This window comes from Mastigoproctus giganteus, chromosome 5 (assembly GCF_048544385.1).
Source record: "Mastigoproctus giganteus isolate SK-2022 chromosome 5, ASM4854438v1, whole genome shotgun sequence".
Lineage (NCBI taxonomy): Eukaryota > Metazoa > Arthropoda > Arachnida > Uropygi > Thelyphonidae > Mastigoproctus > Mastigoproctus giganteus.
The window spans coordinates 147,535,251-147,549,358 of NC_143579.1; the positions used below are offsets into that span (position 1 = coordinate 147,535,251).

Sequence of the window (14,108 nt, forward strand, 5' to 3'; positions counted from 1 at the left end):
AAATGTGACCATCCGATAGGTTTTGATGAGAAGTGGTACTAAAGAGATGAGAGAATTCGGTTGCTTGTTCTTTGCCGCACACGGGAATTAATCGATCAATCTGAAACGAAATTGGCGGATCTGTTATTCGGCTCTTAGAAAAGACGAACACGGGAATATTTGTAATTCGTACTGATAAACACTCTTAACCCGTCAATCCCTTAGAGCGTGTGTAGCAATGAAATTCCGAAGAGACGAAGAATCAACTGGAATAATTTACAATAAATTCAGCATGGTTTAACTGAAAAAGCATGAAACGAATAACAAAAAAAGAACTGGACAAATAGTTTCCCGAATTTAAACAAAAATTTGAGTTGATTTTTTTTTCCAGTTTTTGTAGCTTTCATGTCTGAGGCTTCTCATCGTTAACGAACTTATAGCACTAAGGAAAAATAGATTTGTATCGTTGGAATAATAAATTACAGTACTTAATCTACCACGTGAAATTAATGTTCTTACATATTGATTATTATATAAAGTGCATTATGAGAATAATGTACTTTATTCTTCCGGCACCGAGGGTCTCCCCGAACTCCACGTAGTATCTCTGTCTGTGACGCATACAAAAGATGCCCGTCACTACCTCGGGGAGGTGGGCCAGGGCAATAATAGCAGGCAGTATATATATTTCCAAAAGAAGCTACTGGCTTGACAAAATATAATTAGATGCGATATAATTTGAATAAAGTATATTTTGACGAGTATGCAGCTTTTTTTTGTTTTTGTTTTCAAAGCTGGCAATACCGCGATCGATCTGTAGATGTACTTGTGTGCGCTTTGGTTCTTTTAATGGAAAGGGGTTAAGCAATAATGGGGAAGTATCACAAGGCATTAGTACCGCAGAAATAGGAAGAGACCTTCAGGAAGCTACTGAAGCTACTTCTCGAAAACCAACTGAAAAATACGGCTGCGTTGGCGGCAGCAACGAAAAAGATGGAGGAAAGTCATGTGGTCCAGTGAATTCTGATTTATGATTTTCAGCAGCGATGGAAGGATGTGCACATGGAGGAAACCACACAAGGCACTGGATCCAGTCATGTTGTGAACCGAAAGTACAAGCCACTGGAGGGATTCGTAATAGTGGTTTATAACTGGAGGTGTTTGTAATTTGGAATAATAGGATATGTTTTCTTGGCATAACTTTGGCTCCCTGTTACCACTAGGGGGAGCAGTCGTAACAGAGGACCAAGAATACCAGAGCACATCTGAACATCACTGCAGCTCAGGTAAACACAATTTTGTTTACCCTAACGTGTTGCATGAGACTTTCATTACTGGAATAATGAAATGTAATGTAACTAAGATGATAATGTAACTTTCACCAAATGTGTGACGTGGGGTTTGAAGAAACGAGGATTTCAAGCATCTCCCCTGGGCGGCTAATTCTCGAATCTCAATTCCATTGAGCATCTGTGGGATGAATTGAATGTAGTCTTCACAGGTACAACCCTCGAGCAATGGGTCCAGGATGAATGAAGGAAAGTTTTGCCATGTAATCTGGTCCAATACTTCCCGCGTCTCTTTTCAACACCTTTGCGTCGTAATGTCGAAGCAGTGATGTGCCAATGGCGGTACAACACGTTATCATCTGATGGTCATAATAAAATGTCCAAATTTAGGAGTTATCGACGTGGTGTTCTAATGTTGTACCCCATTATGTTGCAGAAAACTGGTCTGGTTCCTGATTTCGTAACATCACTTTAAATAGCTGGTTTTATTCCCTCAACTTGCCAATCACACTCTGTAACTCACTAGAGCTCTTTTCCAGGATGTGGCACCTATTCTCTTATACTAGCCTCCGACTAATCGTGGAATTTTTCGCGTTCATCACAGTTTCCAATGAAAAAATACCGTTCATATTAGCATAGTTAATCTTGTTTTTCATTATTATGGATATAAAAGTGTATCGCAAATTGCACAAATCGATAACTGAAGTATCACTTTATGCAATTTCCTGTAAACCTTTATATTTGAGAATCAATTTGTCGCGAAAAAAGGTGCATCATAAAGTCATATCTTATAAAGTTTTTTGCTTCGTATATGCAGTGGTATCTTCGTATACATGTACTTTCCATTTCATGTCCACATTAAGAAGTTATCCGATAGCTCCATTGTTTGTTATGAGTGGTTATAACTGCTATTTGGAGAAATTACAGCACTGAAAACTACGTATTGGATAATGCATTTATTAACACACCGCACTGAAAACTTTTTATTAAATCTATATAATCAGTTGCACAAAATCATTAATAATAACAGACTTTTACAAGAAAAAGTCTCTCTTGATGCGTCAGCAAGTTAACTCAGAAATAACTAAGTGGAGGGGAGACAGTGAGCTGAACAAATTTACACCCGAGATTGTTAATTTATATTGTGGGGGAAAAACTACTTGATATGGAGTTCATTGATCTACTTGATGATTAAGTATGAAATTCAACTGTTTTTAATTATGTTTTACTACATATTCCAAATTCATCGCAACATAAGGGGGAACTCACCATTCCATCATCTTCTTCCACAGCAAACCATCTGTTGCAGATGAACTCGAATTTGTGACCCGTCTGCACATCTCGAAACACAATATAACGAAGATACCAAGACGCCCACCTTCCTTTACCAGAGTTGTCGTGCCATATACGAAGATAGTTCAGATCGCCTAGACATCTGAAATTAATTTTTTTCTATCAGGAAAATAAATACTGATCGCACTATGTGTGGATTTTAAATTCTCTTACGAATCTTCAGATATTCTAACAAATATTTTATAATATTTTGTAATCCCCCTCCTACTAAGGCACCCAGAATTATGAAATAACAGATATTTTTACGAGAGATGATGACAATTTAATAATGAAATTAATATTATGAGAGAGAAGATGAATTAATGATCGATTTTCTTTTTCTGATTTTGTTTTTAAAATACAGTCCTCAGTTATTCGACACAACGCGCAGTTCCTCCATTGTTCGTCAGATTTTTATTTATTTATCAGTTTAGTACAGGATTTTCACTCCAGGACAGCAATTTAGCAAAATTGGATGTTCACGAAGGATGTTCATTCTCTAACAGCTTTTCAGTTAAGCAATATATCATTTATATAATAACAAAAATGTCCAAAATAACATATCAATACATAAGTTGCTAGACAAATCTATCTTCAACTATTGACAGTTCAGTATTTGGATAATTTTGTGACACTGAGAGAAAGTTTATTCAATCTAACAAGCTATTAAGTTATAAAATGGCAGACTCGCTGGAAACAATCAACTGGAAGCCTACAGAGGTTGGATAAACTGATATATTTCCTGCAGCTTTGATGTCGTGTGTTCTCTGCCGGAACAAACACTCTCGGGATCAGTTTGAAGAGAATTACAATATTCCACTACGTTGTTTGGGAAGAACATATTTAAATATCTAATTTGTAAGCCTGCTTGTGAACAGATTTCTCTCTCTCTCCTTATAGGATCATAAGACACAATATTCTGAACTACAGGTGCATTCATCTGTTGAGAAATTAGTTGGTGCGATATGCTTATGTTCCTCGAGACTAAAATGTATTTCTAATGTGAAATGACAAGTGTAGCATAAAAGACTAATTTCGTTATCGTGGGAGAATTTCTAAAACGCCAATTCAAACTTATCATCTAGTACTGAAACGCATAAACACGCTTCTGACATGTTAGAGCCGTAGATGACCAGATAACCGATGCATGAAGGATGATGAGATAAACACACGTTAAGAGGTATTGTACTATTAGCTTTTGGTAAAAGATCCCTATTCATTCTTTTTTAACTCCAGGCTTTGGCAAAAAATTTGTTTTTTAGGTCATTGAAGCGACAAATGAAAGTGGGGTGCTCGTCCCAGTTTACGCACAGAACCTTATGCAAAATTACTTGTTGATTTGCGCCAGGTCGATGAAGACACGAATATCATTTTCTACACGCTTCTTCGTGAGTTGCGCCGATTTTTCTTTATTTAGGTGGAGTACATTGAAATGTAGATTATTATTAGGTAAAACATAAATTTCTGGACTTCCAGAGTAACCTTTTATACAGAGTAAGTAGTGTTTGGATGAACGAGGAGATTAAAGTCATCAGCATATACCAAAAAAATTGTATTTTCTGATAAGAACGGTTCAAGCGCTGCTGCAAACAGTGTTGAGGACCAAACTCCACCCTGCGCAGCTCCTCTAGTTCCTTTAAAAGTTAGCTGCTCACCGTTGTGGTAAATCAGTAGTACCTTATTGGTTAGGATTCCAGCCAAGTTAGGATTCCAAAATTGAAATGAAACTGCAATATGTGCAGATGAGCATTTACTGAGAGGTTATCATATGCAGCCTTTATTCGAGGAAGGTGACATCCAACTGACGTTTACTGTGGAATGACTTTTGTATTTCAAAGACAGTCTAGAGCGGGTTAGTGATGGTAGACCGCCCACTGATGACCATACAGGTGTATGGCTGAAACAGTGATAACAAGTGTTGTATGGATCGTTTTTTCCCGAAAACTTTCGGAAGCGAGTACCCAATCGAGATTGGTCTGTAATCCTTCAGATTTGGATCATGGATGTTATGGTTTTATTAATATTCAAACGCATATACTGCTTTTATCTTCAAGTTCCCTGAAGTTTGATTCAGCCAATCGATGCATTAAACTTGGATTGACTCATATTGCACCTCGACACATGCTTATAGTAAATCCGCTTAATTTCTTTCAGGCGGTTGTAGACTTATAGTGCGTAGCCTTCTTCAATTTAAGAAAATTGACTTTCCTTTAAAACAGATGCTGTCTTGGTTGGCCCTGTTCTTTTCCATTTTTGGAACTTTTTTTTTTTGCTTTTTCAGGAAGGCACTTTCAAACTCAGAAGAAAACCAGCGATTAGTTCTGGGAGAACGTATAACTTTAGTGGCCCCTAGGTCCGTAATTCTTGAGAGAGAGAGATTGGAGGAGAGTTGGTTAACTGATTCCTCAAAGGGGAGGTTACATATGTCTTCCCGGTTATAAGATCCTAGAAAGTTGAGAATTTTTTCGACATTCATATATTTATCGGAGAAAATTTTCCTAGAGGTCATAGCATTTGTTTGGATACTTTTGAACTTCATGGAACATTTAAATGTAATTGGAGTATGGTCGGAAAAAAGCAAAATTAGTCGCTATTCTTTCTAGTCCTGGTAGATTATGGTATAGAAAAGCCAACATCTGATTTGTCCTTGTAGGATTATTGCGTTCTTGTACTAATCCAAAGATGCAGAAAAGGGCATCTAGGTCAACCTTTGCCGTTTTTCGCCTCGAAAGAGGCATGTTAAAATCTCCCATTATGAAAGTTAGAGAAACTGGTTACAAGTTCTGTGAATATCCACATGTGATGTTCCATCCTCCTATCAGGGGTGTGATCCGGCGGGAGGTAGATAAGACATTTGGATCTCTGAGTTTTGAAATTAAATTTTGTACAGATCACCTAAAGGTTACAAGTCAAGCTCTTCACAGTCCTATAAATCTGAATCGATGTTTTAAAGATAAATGACACAACACTCAACCACTTTTTTTGTCCGTTCTGTTATTAACGATGAAGTGACAGTTCTTAAAGTTGCTTAGAAAGTCATCATCTCTGTTAAGGTTGAACCAGGTTTCCGTTGAACAAATGATTTAAAATTCATAATAAAATAGTAGGGTTTGAAGGGCATTCAATTTGTTTGAGATACTCCTAACATTCTGAAGAAAACAATTGATATGGTCGGTTCCCGATCTCGTTCTCGATTTATTTGATTTTAATTGACATACATGCGTCTGCAGTGTATCTGATCCGCTAGGAAGACATTGCCTTATCTTTGAGCCATATGACCAAATATGGGGATTTAGTATCTTCTGAAGGTGGTGCAATTCACAGGAAACGTGAAACGAAACTTATATGAATAATGCCTTGCATTCATCTTTCTGATTTGTGCGTGCACAGTCCAATTTTATTGACGGTTAGTTCCTTAACAGATGCCGAACTGTATGCGGATGAAGCCGTGTAATAAAAACCTCAGATTTTCTCGAGACAGATTTTAGAGTACATTGTACAGAGTTCCACGTATGAAATCTTCTTTGCGGTGGCTATGTGCAAGATATCTTCTGTAACTTCTGTCTTAATAATATTCCTTAACAAAGGGTCGCAAGTTTTTACCTAATTAAAAATGTTTAATGAAATAAAGTAAATATTGAAAAGAATAATAACGAAATTAAAAAAAATAATAAATGAAAGATAATGAAATCCATTTGCCCCACATTATTAATTGAAGTTAGGTTCTAGCCAGACATACAAATTTCTCAATTAACTGGGTTACTTTTATTTAAATAACCGAGAAAATTTAACTAAACTGATTAGATCTGAAGTATGGTATTGTTGTTTAAGAACTGTAATAGGAATTGTAGCATGAAAGTTCATGCGCCTCAATGTATAAATTTTCAACTGGGAAAATTCTAAATGCACACAGAGCAACTGTAAGGTCATTGTGCTGATTAGAATTAAAGCATCTTAAGGTACTTTCTCCAGCAGGATCTCATACCATAAAAGCCGGGTGGAAACTGTGGAAGAGCTTAGTGCTTGCAATGGAGACGTCCGGAATAACGCTTCTGGTTACTACGCCTTTGGGCGTTTTTTACGACATCGCCTGGCAAAGTTAGTGTAATTATCCCTGATTAATTTTCTTCTTCTTTCTTTTTAACACTAATGGTGAGATTTAAGGTGATTGATTCCCATGATGACTGGTAGGAATACTTCTCTTCAGTCGGAACACCAGTCCGTGTCGAATAAGCTCATGGTCTAGAGGAAGATCTCCTTCCAGGACCTAGAGCGCTGGAATGCTAATAGCGAATTAGGCCCTTGTGATGGTTAACAGGATGACGCGCTGTATCGTGTCCAGTTTTGCCTTGTTGCTGCGGCTCGCGATCCTGGTGCACCATATGTCATCACCGTGGGTGATCACCCACGGTGTGCTAGGTGCCGTATTTCAGGACTTGCACACGGGAGTTATACCAATGGTTACTAAAAGTCCCACACCATCGTGAAGGTGCAAGCAGAGGATTTGGCTGTCACAGACCGACCTGACTTCACTGAAATTAGGTCCACTTGACTTGAGTGCCAGCCGAATATCAGTTCCATCAGCGTTTTAGACTCCCAGGTAGCAAGCAGAGCTTGGCATATCCGAGAGAATTTCTGCAACACCCTGAAAACCAAAATATTGTATTAAAAATTGTTTTAAAATGTATAGCTGTACACCCTTTTGTCAGGAAAGCCATAAAGACGCAAGTATGAAAATCGGAAGGCCACACATCAACTGATGTGGTGGCCTTCCGATTTGAGAAACTGATTTAAATAAATAGAACAGCAAATGCTATTTTGCCGTTTAAAAATCATGAAAAGTGTTAGGATTTTCTTTTATCTTAGACAATAGAATTTAAACTTTTTGTTTAATGACAACCTGTTTGATTAATCCAAATAGGTTGTCGTTGCAATGGCTTCGTTTAAGCAAATGCCAGATTAGCGTTTAGGCTATGCCATTTGTTTAAAAGTAATGCCCTACCTAGGTAACTGTAGGTGAAAGAAGGTCTTTGCGTTGCAAACATTAAGATAATTGAATTTAGATAAATAGATTTTTCTCCTGTTTCTACTCCGGAGGGGTGCACATAAGACCAAACAAGTTTGAAGAGGTTAACTATGAGAATACATTTTGTGGTGCATATGTACAGATATACACATTTACGCCTATATTGTAAATGGACATGCAGCGTAACTTTTAATCTGCCACTCGCTACGGAAGTGCTTTACAAAGCAGTTTAAATCTTGAAGGTTTTTCGCTTGAAATGATTTTGAAAGGGCCAAAATGGCATTGGATATTTTATTATTTCGAATATTTAATAAATCTTGTGGCCCATTCTTGTGTTTGGAAGGAAGTCAGCCATCAGTGACGTCAGATGATGTCCTTCTACCTGTATCGTGGTTCGTTTGTACATTCGAAAATTACTTTATTTTTCTAATCACTCCTCATACTGTTATTTATGGCCATCCCCTTTACTCCGCAACTATGGCTCAGTTACTATATAAATGTCACTATAATATACGAGCAAAGTAAATGTACAACCTTGGTACTGCCATTACAAATAAATCCACACCGCCTTTCTTCAGCACTGGTCGTTCGGAGTCTGATAGAATTCGTAATCGTGTTTCTTCTTTTTCTCCTGAAGCCATAAGGAATACCTGAAAACATTCATTTACTATAACAATTCATTCTCCATTTGATGAATTTACCTTACATATACTTTTATATTAATTGAATTAATTATCTCATGTGGTTTGTACACTTTTTATACTATCTTAGGAAATATTAGAAAACAATGACTTAGACTATACTGTAGATGTTTATTGTTTTGTCTGGTGGCAAAATATAAAGTTATATTAGGTCATTTTATTATTAATCTACATTATCAAAATGCTTATTTATAATAATAAATTAACGCAGTTAATAAAACAATGTTTATTTACTGTTATAAATCGAGTGCATGGACCTAAACTGTAGATAAATAAAAATACAGTATTATATCAGCACCAAAAGCGATTTATAACCTTAAGACTTTCCTAATGTTAATCAGGAAAGTGTTAAGATTATATTTTCTCACTGTGTTGGTCGTAACACCAACACGGTAAGCAAAATTGCATCAGTCATCTACATCGAACGATGATGTCAACTAGGCGTGTCGAACTCGCAACTTATTTCTTCATATTGTGCGGATTGTAGTCATGATGACAACTCTTAGTATTATACCTAAACCCCTGCCCCGGAGCGTTCTGTGACAAAACCACTTTGGCCACATAAAAGTATTATGCATCTGATTGCACCTCATTATGAAACAAATTGAATGCGACAATCAATCAGATAGGCGGCTTGTGGATCGCTGCACTCATATCATGCACCGTCCTGCACACCTTATTCGTGTTGACATTCGTTCTAATCGTCTCACTGTGTGTGTGCGCGCGCGCTGCGATAATGTCGACTTGCGTTCCGAGTGGATTAATGTGTTTACAGGGCTATCCCGTTAAGTTCCTCAGCTTCAGAGTTTTTCGGGGTTGTTTTGTTTCAGGACTAATCAGTTTCCATTTTCAGTTCACATCGCCAATCATCAATGTAGGGATCTTCAGCGTCCATTGAAATGTCGGGTACAGACCGAGTGCTTATGTGGCATATTATTATCATTCGGCGCTGGAACTCCGTTTGCTCCGTCGATCACGGCATCTTGCATTTACAATTGTACCATTGTCTCCTCGACAATGTCTCGAAATTCTACGAGCATATTTAGCTAGTTGTGCTTGACACGTGGTGCTTGGGTAGGACGTGGCCAACCGTGAATAGAGAGATGTCTCAATATTAATGTATACTGACTTCGGAAATCAGCAGGGCTTACTAGGTTGTTGTTGTTATTGTTGTTAGGGGTTTAGGAGCATCGGTGACTAAGGCCATGTTGATCCGTGTATATTGTCTGTAAATCGCGTGTGTTGAGGTAGGTTTTCTGGACGAAAAACCTAGTTTCCGGGAGAAAAACCCACGCTACCCTCCCCTGAGACCGACTCAGCCATGTTCTGAAAAACACCAATAAAAATTCCTCTGTCATCCCGGGATTCGAACTCAGGTCTCGGGATTCGAACTCAGGTCAAACCTGGTGTGGGGAGGTCGGCAATCTTACCAACTGTGCTACCACATAACACTACTGTAGTGAGAAATGTAAAACCATGGGAAGATAATGCGAAATTACTGAAGAGTTGTGCAGATAGTGCTAAAACCAATTTCATATCGAACTGGAAAAATGGCGAAGAAAGTACTAATATCATCAAGTTCATGGGGTATATTAATGTCATAACGAATAGAAAAAGAAACGGTCTCTCACATTATTGTTAGAAGATTGGTGATTTAAACTTGATGAATTCTCAGTAACGGCTGATTCACTGAATGCATAAAAGTAGCTTCATTCTGATATAACGGTATATTCTGTTCAATGGTGCACAGGAAAGACTTGACCGAAGGAAAAAAGGCGGTTACGCTTAACCTTAATTACCGAGCATATAAATTCAAGAGCATATATTCTGTTAATCTAGCAAATTACAATGCTTTAATAGGGGGTACTTTAATTTTCCTGACTTTGAATGAAACTCGTAAACTGCTCACTCGCTTGAGTAGCAGAATTTCTGGATTTGTTAGATGGCTGCTTTCTATATCAGTGTGTTAAAGCTGTCAAGAAAGAAGGAAATATTATAGTCAAATCAAGATCTGGGTATCAGCAAAGATTCATCATATTAACAATCTTGAAATTAAGCGACCAATGGCAAGCACTAATCATGTTGTATTAATGTAGGATCTTTCATTTTATTAATATTTTTATCGTTTAAAATGATTACGGCGCAAATAAAAATAATACCCCTCATCAAAGTTATTAAAATGAAAAGTAAACAGAGCAGCATGAGCTGATGGAATCAATCATTATGTTCGTATTGAAGGTTTGGTTTATGGTTTTATTACTGCATTAGACACAAAGGCTAATATGCACCAAGATAAGGTTATAAAATGTTAAGAATAAGTTCTGGTAATCTTTGAAAGAGGTTACTCCGTCAAAAGTTTAAATTAATATAAGGGTAAAAGGCGGAATATGGATTAAAAAAGTATATGCAGTATTTTATATATAAATGAATAAGTTTTAAGAATTTAAAAACAGTTGACACGTTGTCGTAGTCGAATAAAATTTGACTGAGCGTATAAGGGTCGGTCATATGGGTAAAAGCGATAAAACGTGTATTATTAATTCCCGTACAGTCAATTAAAAAAAGAGATGGTATTAAGTAAGGAGTTTTACCAAAAATAGAAAAGTAAAAGAACTAGTAATCGCTCTAGAAAATCCTGTCACTTGACACCAAGGGCAAAAATGAAGAGAGAGAAGAGAAGGAGAGTTAATAAAAAGATTAATGAAAGAAAACGAAAGGATAAGGGAGGAAAAGTATTATTTCTCACTTTCAGGAGGAGAGCTCATTACTTCCGAGCATACGATCTGTTATGCGGCTCCTCATATTAGTGTCTGCCCTATCTAACAGGATATTATGTTCATTGAGATCCCCTAATAAAAGTAAAGAATTCAGTTGCTTAATGAATTTATCAAGATCTGCCTGGGAGACGTCAATACCAGTTGGCTAATATATAGAAGAGATTGTTTAAGAGGAAACCGTACAAAGATGAGAATGGCTTGGTTTACTTGGTCCTTATGGCGCATCAGCGACTAAGCTATAATGAACCAAGATCAGCGTCATAAAAAGTATAAAAAAATTAAGTAGTAAGGATTAGTAACTTTAAGAGAGGTTACCTCATCAAAAATTCACAAGTATAGAAAACCATGGTCTAATAGAGGAGTCAAACTCAAACCTGCCCACACGCGTGAGGTGGTGAAATCACTGTCACGTAAACCATGACTTACTGTTGTGCAAATTACAGGCATCAATATTTATGTTATTATTAAACCTAAAAACTTAGTTCTCACTGAAGGAACGGTCAAATAACAAACCTTTGATTTTGTTCCTGCATTCCTGTGGAATCCAGTAAATACAAGGATCTCGTACACGTATCTGTCTTTTGGGTGATTATCGGGTAACGGTGTAGCACCCAGCTGAAACAAAGAACAAAAGAAATAAAATATTATTTTCATTTTTACGTTATTAATGAATTTCATAATAAAAAATCACAAAGGCAGTTACTGCAACGGTTACATCTTGTTTTGTTATCAACAAACAGAACTGGAATTGCATAACATCCTCCTGAAACGAGTAAGGGTGGAAGTGAAGAATGTTCGCGATTATTCTCAAGTATTCACGAACTTCTTCCCTAGCTCGCTTTAAATAGATTTATTTAATTACGGAGGATTAACATTCGTAGGCAGTACAGCAATTTTTCAGTGTCTCGGTTAAACTTTTTTCTTCTTTGTGGATAAGGTGCATTGAACTTATAGAAATTATTCATGCCGTGGAATCGACTTTAAGGGCGATATCCAGGTTGATTACATTAAATGCAACGGGAGGAAGTCTATCGATTCGAATTGGAGTAGCATTAACCTTGCTTGTTGCCACTTAGAATAGTAATGCACTCTAAACTTAGCACGTGTAAATAATAAACAAATCTTAGTAAAAAAATGAGAATGATCTATTCATACTTTCTGAACAAGTTCTGGGCAGGGCAGCAGAGTATTTTTGTGTCCTTCTTACTAGTTTAGAGAACAGACATATGAATCATCGTAAGGTACTGAAATTTTTACTGTTTTTGTCATGATTGAGAAAGATCAACCCGATCGTAATGTCAAAAGCGCATAAAAGTTCCTCCAATAATATGGGAGGGACTTTTCAGAAAAAGATTTTAAAACGTTGGCTAAAAGTGGACTACACCCGACCACTTCATATTCTTGTTTTTTGTTATTGCTACAGAGGCACGAGTGTATCGGGGGCCTGTGAAAGCTGTCACGATGTAGCGATACCTTTGAAATAACCAAAAAATATCAGTTTATAATATTGAAGCAATGTTGAGTTCATCATTGTGTTAAATATTTTATTACGTTATTATTGAAAAGAAATTTAACAAGATGCATATTTTGAATAAGTTAGAATGTTTTGAGGACCAGCTTCACGCCCGTGTATGTAGAAGATCGATCATCAAAAACAACGAAAGCTGACAGAGCGTATGTGCTTACGAGAGTGTTGCACTCTTAAGTCCTACAGGTACAGCGATACATCAGGAATAACAACTTTTGAATGATTTTGGATGTTCTCTACTCTTTTGGTCTCTATCCGAAACCGAAGAGTCTTATGAGACTCTTTGGTTTCGGAGAGACGGATAGGGTGTCTTCTTAAAATCGAATACAGATCGTGGTTTGACACTTTAAAGACGTGGAAAGTTTATTCCTTTGCTGGAAGAAAATTCAAGTTTTCAGAGAAAAAAGAAGTCGTGCAGTCCTTAGCTGAGACTTGGTCACACTGTGAAAAATGTCCGATAAAAGTTCCTTCTCGATTTGAAGCAAAACCTTTTTGACTGTGATCGTATCCACTAGGCGATATACCCGATTATGCGCGGTGTTCTTGTATTGCTGATGTCATTTATTGCAACAATCCATTTTTTAAAAAAAGTTATAATAAACATTTCAAATAGGTTATTTAGAAATAATGACCAATTTTTGGTTATTACATATAAATAAGTTAAATTTAATTCTAAAGTAACTTCAATTTAATAATTTAAGCAAAGATTTTTTTAAAAATAAATAATTAAAAAATCTTTTCATAAATTCTATGCACAAATTAAAATTTATTGGACCATTATTAAAATTTACTGGAGAAGTTAGTGCAAAGCATCATTTTACTTTAAACGATCACCGATTTAAATCACCGAAGTAGTTGAAATGGGATCGTTTTTGTTACATCTCGTATTGTGAATGCCTAATGTCACTTATTCTCGGCGGATACCACCACCACCCAGACGGATTTCATAAATGTGTATGGGATAATAAGCACTTATCTACATCTCTGTCCCTATTAGTCACATAAAAGCGAAAAGATGGAGGAAAGTGATAGTAGGAAAGGAAGAAGAAGAAATGCCGTCGAAAAAGGAAAGAGCAGTTTCTCCTCAAACTCACTGAAATAGTTCACTTATAAATCCCTCGAATAGGCAACGCTTTCCCAGTGGAGAGGACTGTTGTTACCTATTCTCGGTAATGCAGGATACCATGAGGCCCCCCCCCCCAACCAAGACGACACCGTTTCGAATCTTGTTGGCCTCTGATCGGTGGGCGGGTAGGTCTGGTGACATGAGTGACACCCAGTTATGAAGTATAACTTCACAATATGGGAACTTGTTCGTCTAATAAATTTCCCGTAGTCTGAGGATTTCAGGCCTAAACCCCTTTATAGAATTTACCAAACCATATAAAGCAGATACAATGTAATCTTGAGTCGATATAAGACTGTGTCACAGGATCAAGTTATCAATAAAATTAATAGCCATCTACTTTAATAGAG

The 14,108-nt window shown here is 36.9% G+C and overlaps 1 protein-coding gene across 1 annotated transcript in view; it reads right to left on the reverse strand.

Annotated features, from left to right (window-relative positions):
- Positions 1-382: 382 nt before the first annotated feature.
- The window catches only part of LOC150085757 (uncharacterized), a 97,475-nt gene continuing 83,749 nt past the window's right edge, over positions 383-14,108 (reverse strand). Inside the window, exons 21-24 of the mRNA XM_090374682.1 lie at positions 11,618-11,719; positions 8,161-8,276; positions 2,538-2,703; positions 383-421 (exon numbers count right to left, since the gene is read on the reverse strand). Coding sequence (XP_090230808.1) covers positions 383-421; positions 2,538-2,703; positions 8,161-8,276; positions 11,618-11,719 — 423 coding nt within the window. The remainder of the gene's footprint in view (positions 422-2,537; positions 2,704-8,160; positions 8,277-11,617; positions 11,720-14,108) is intronic.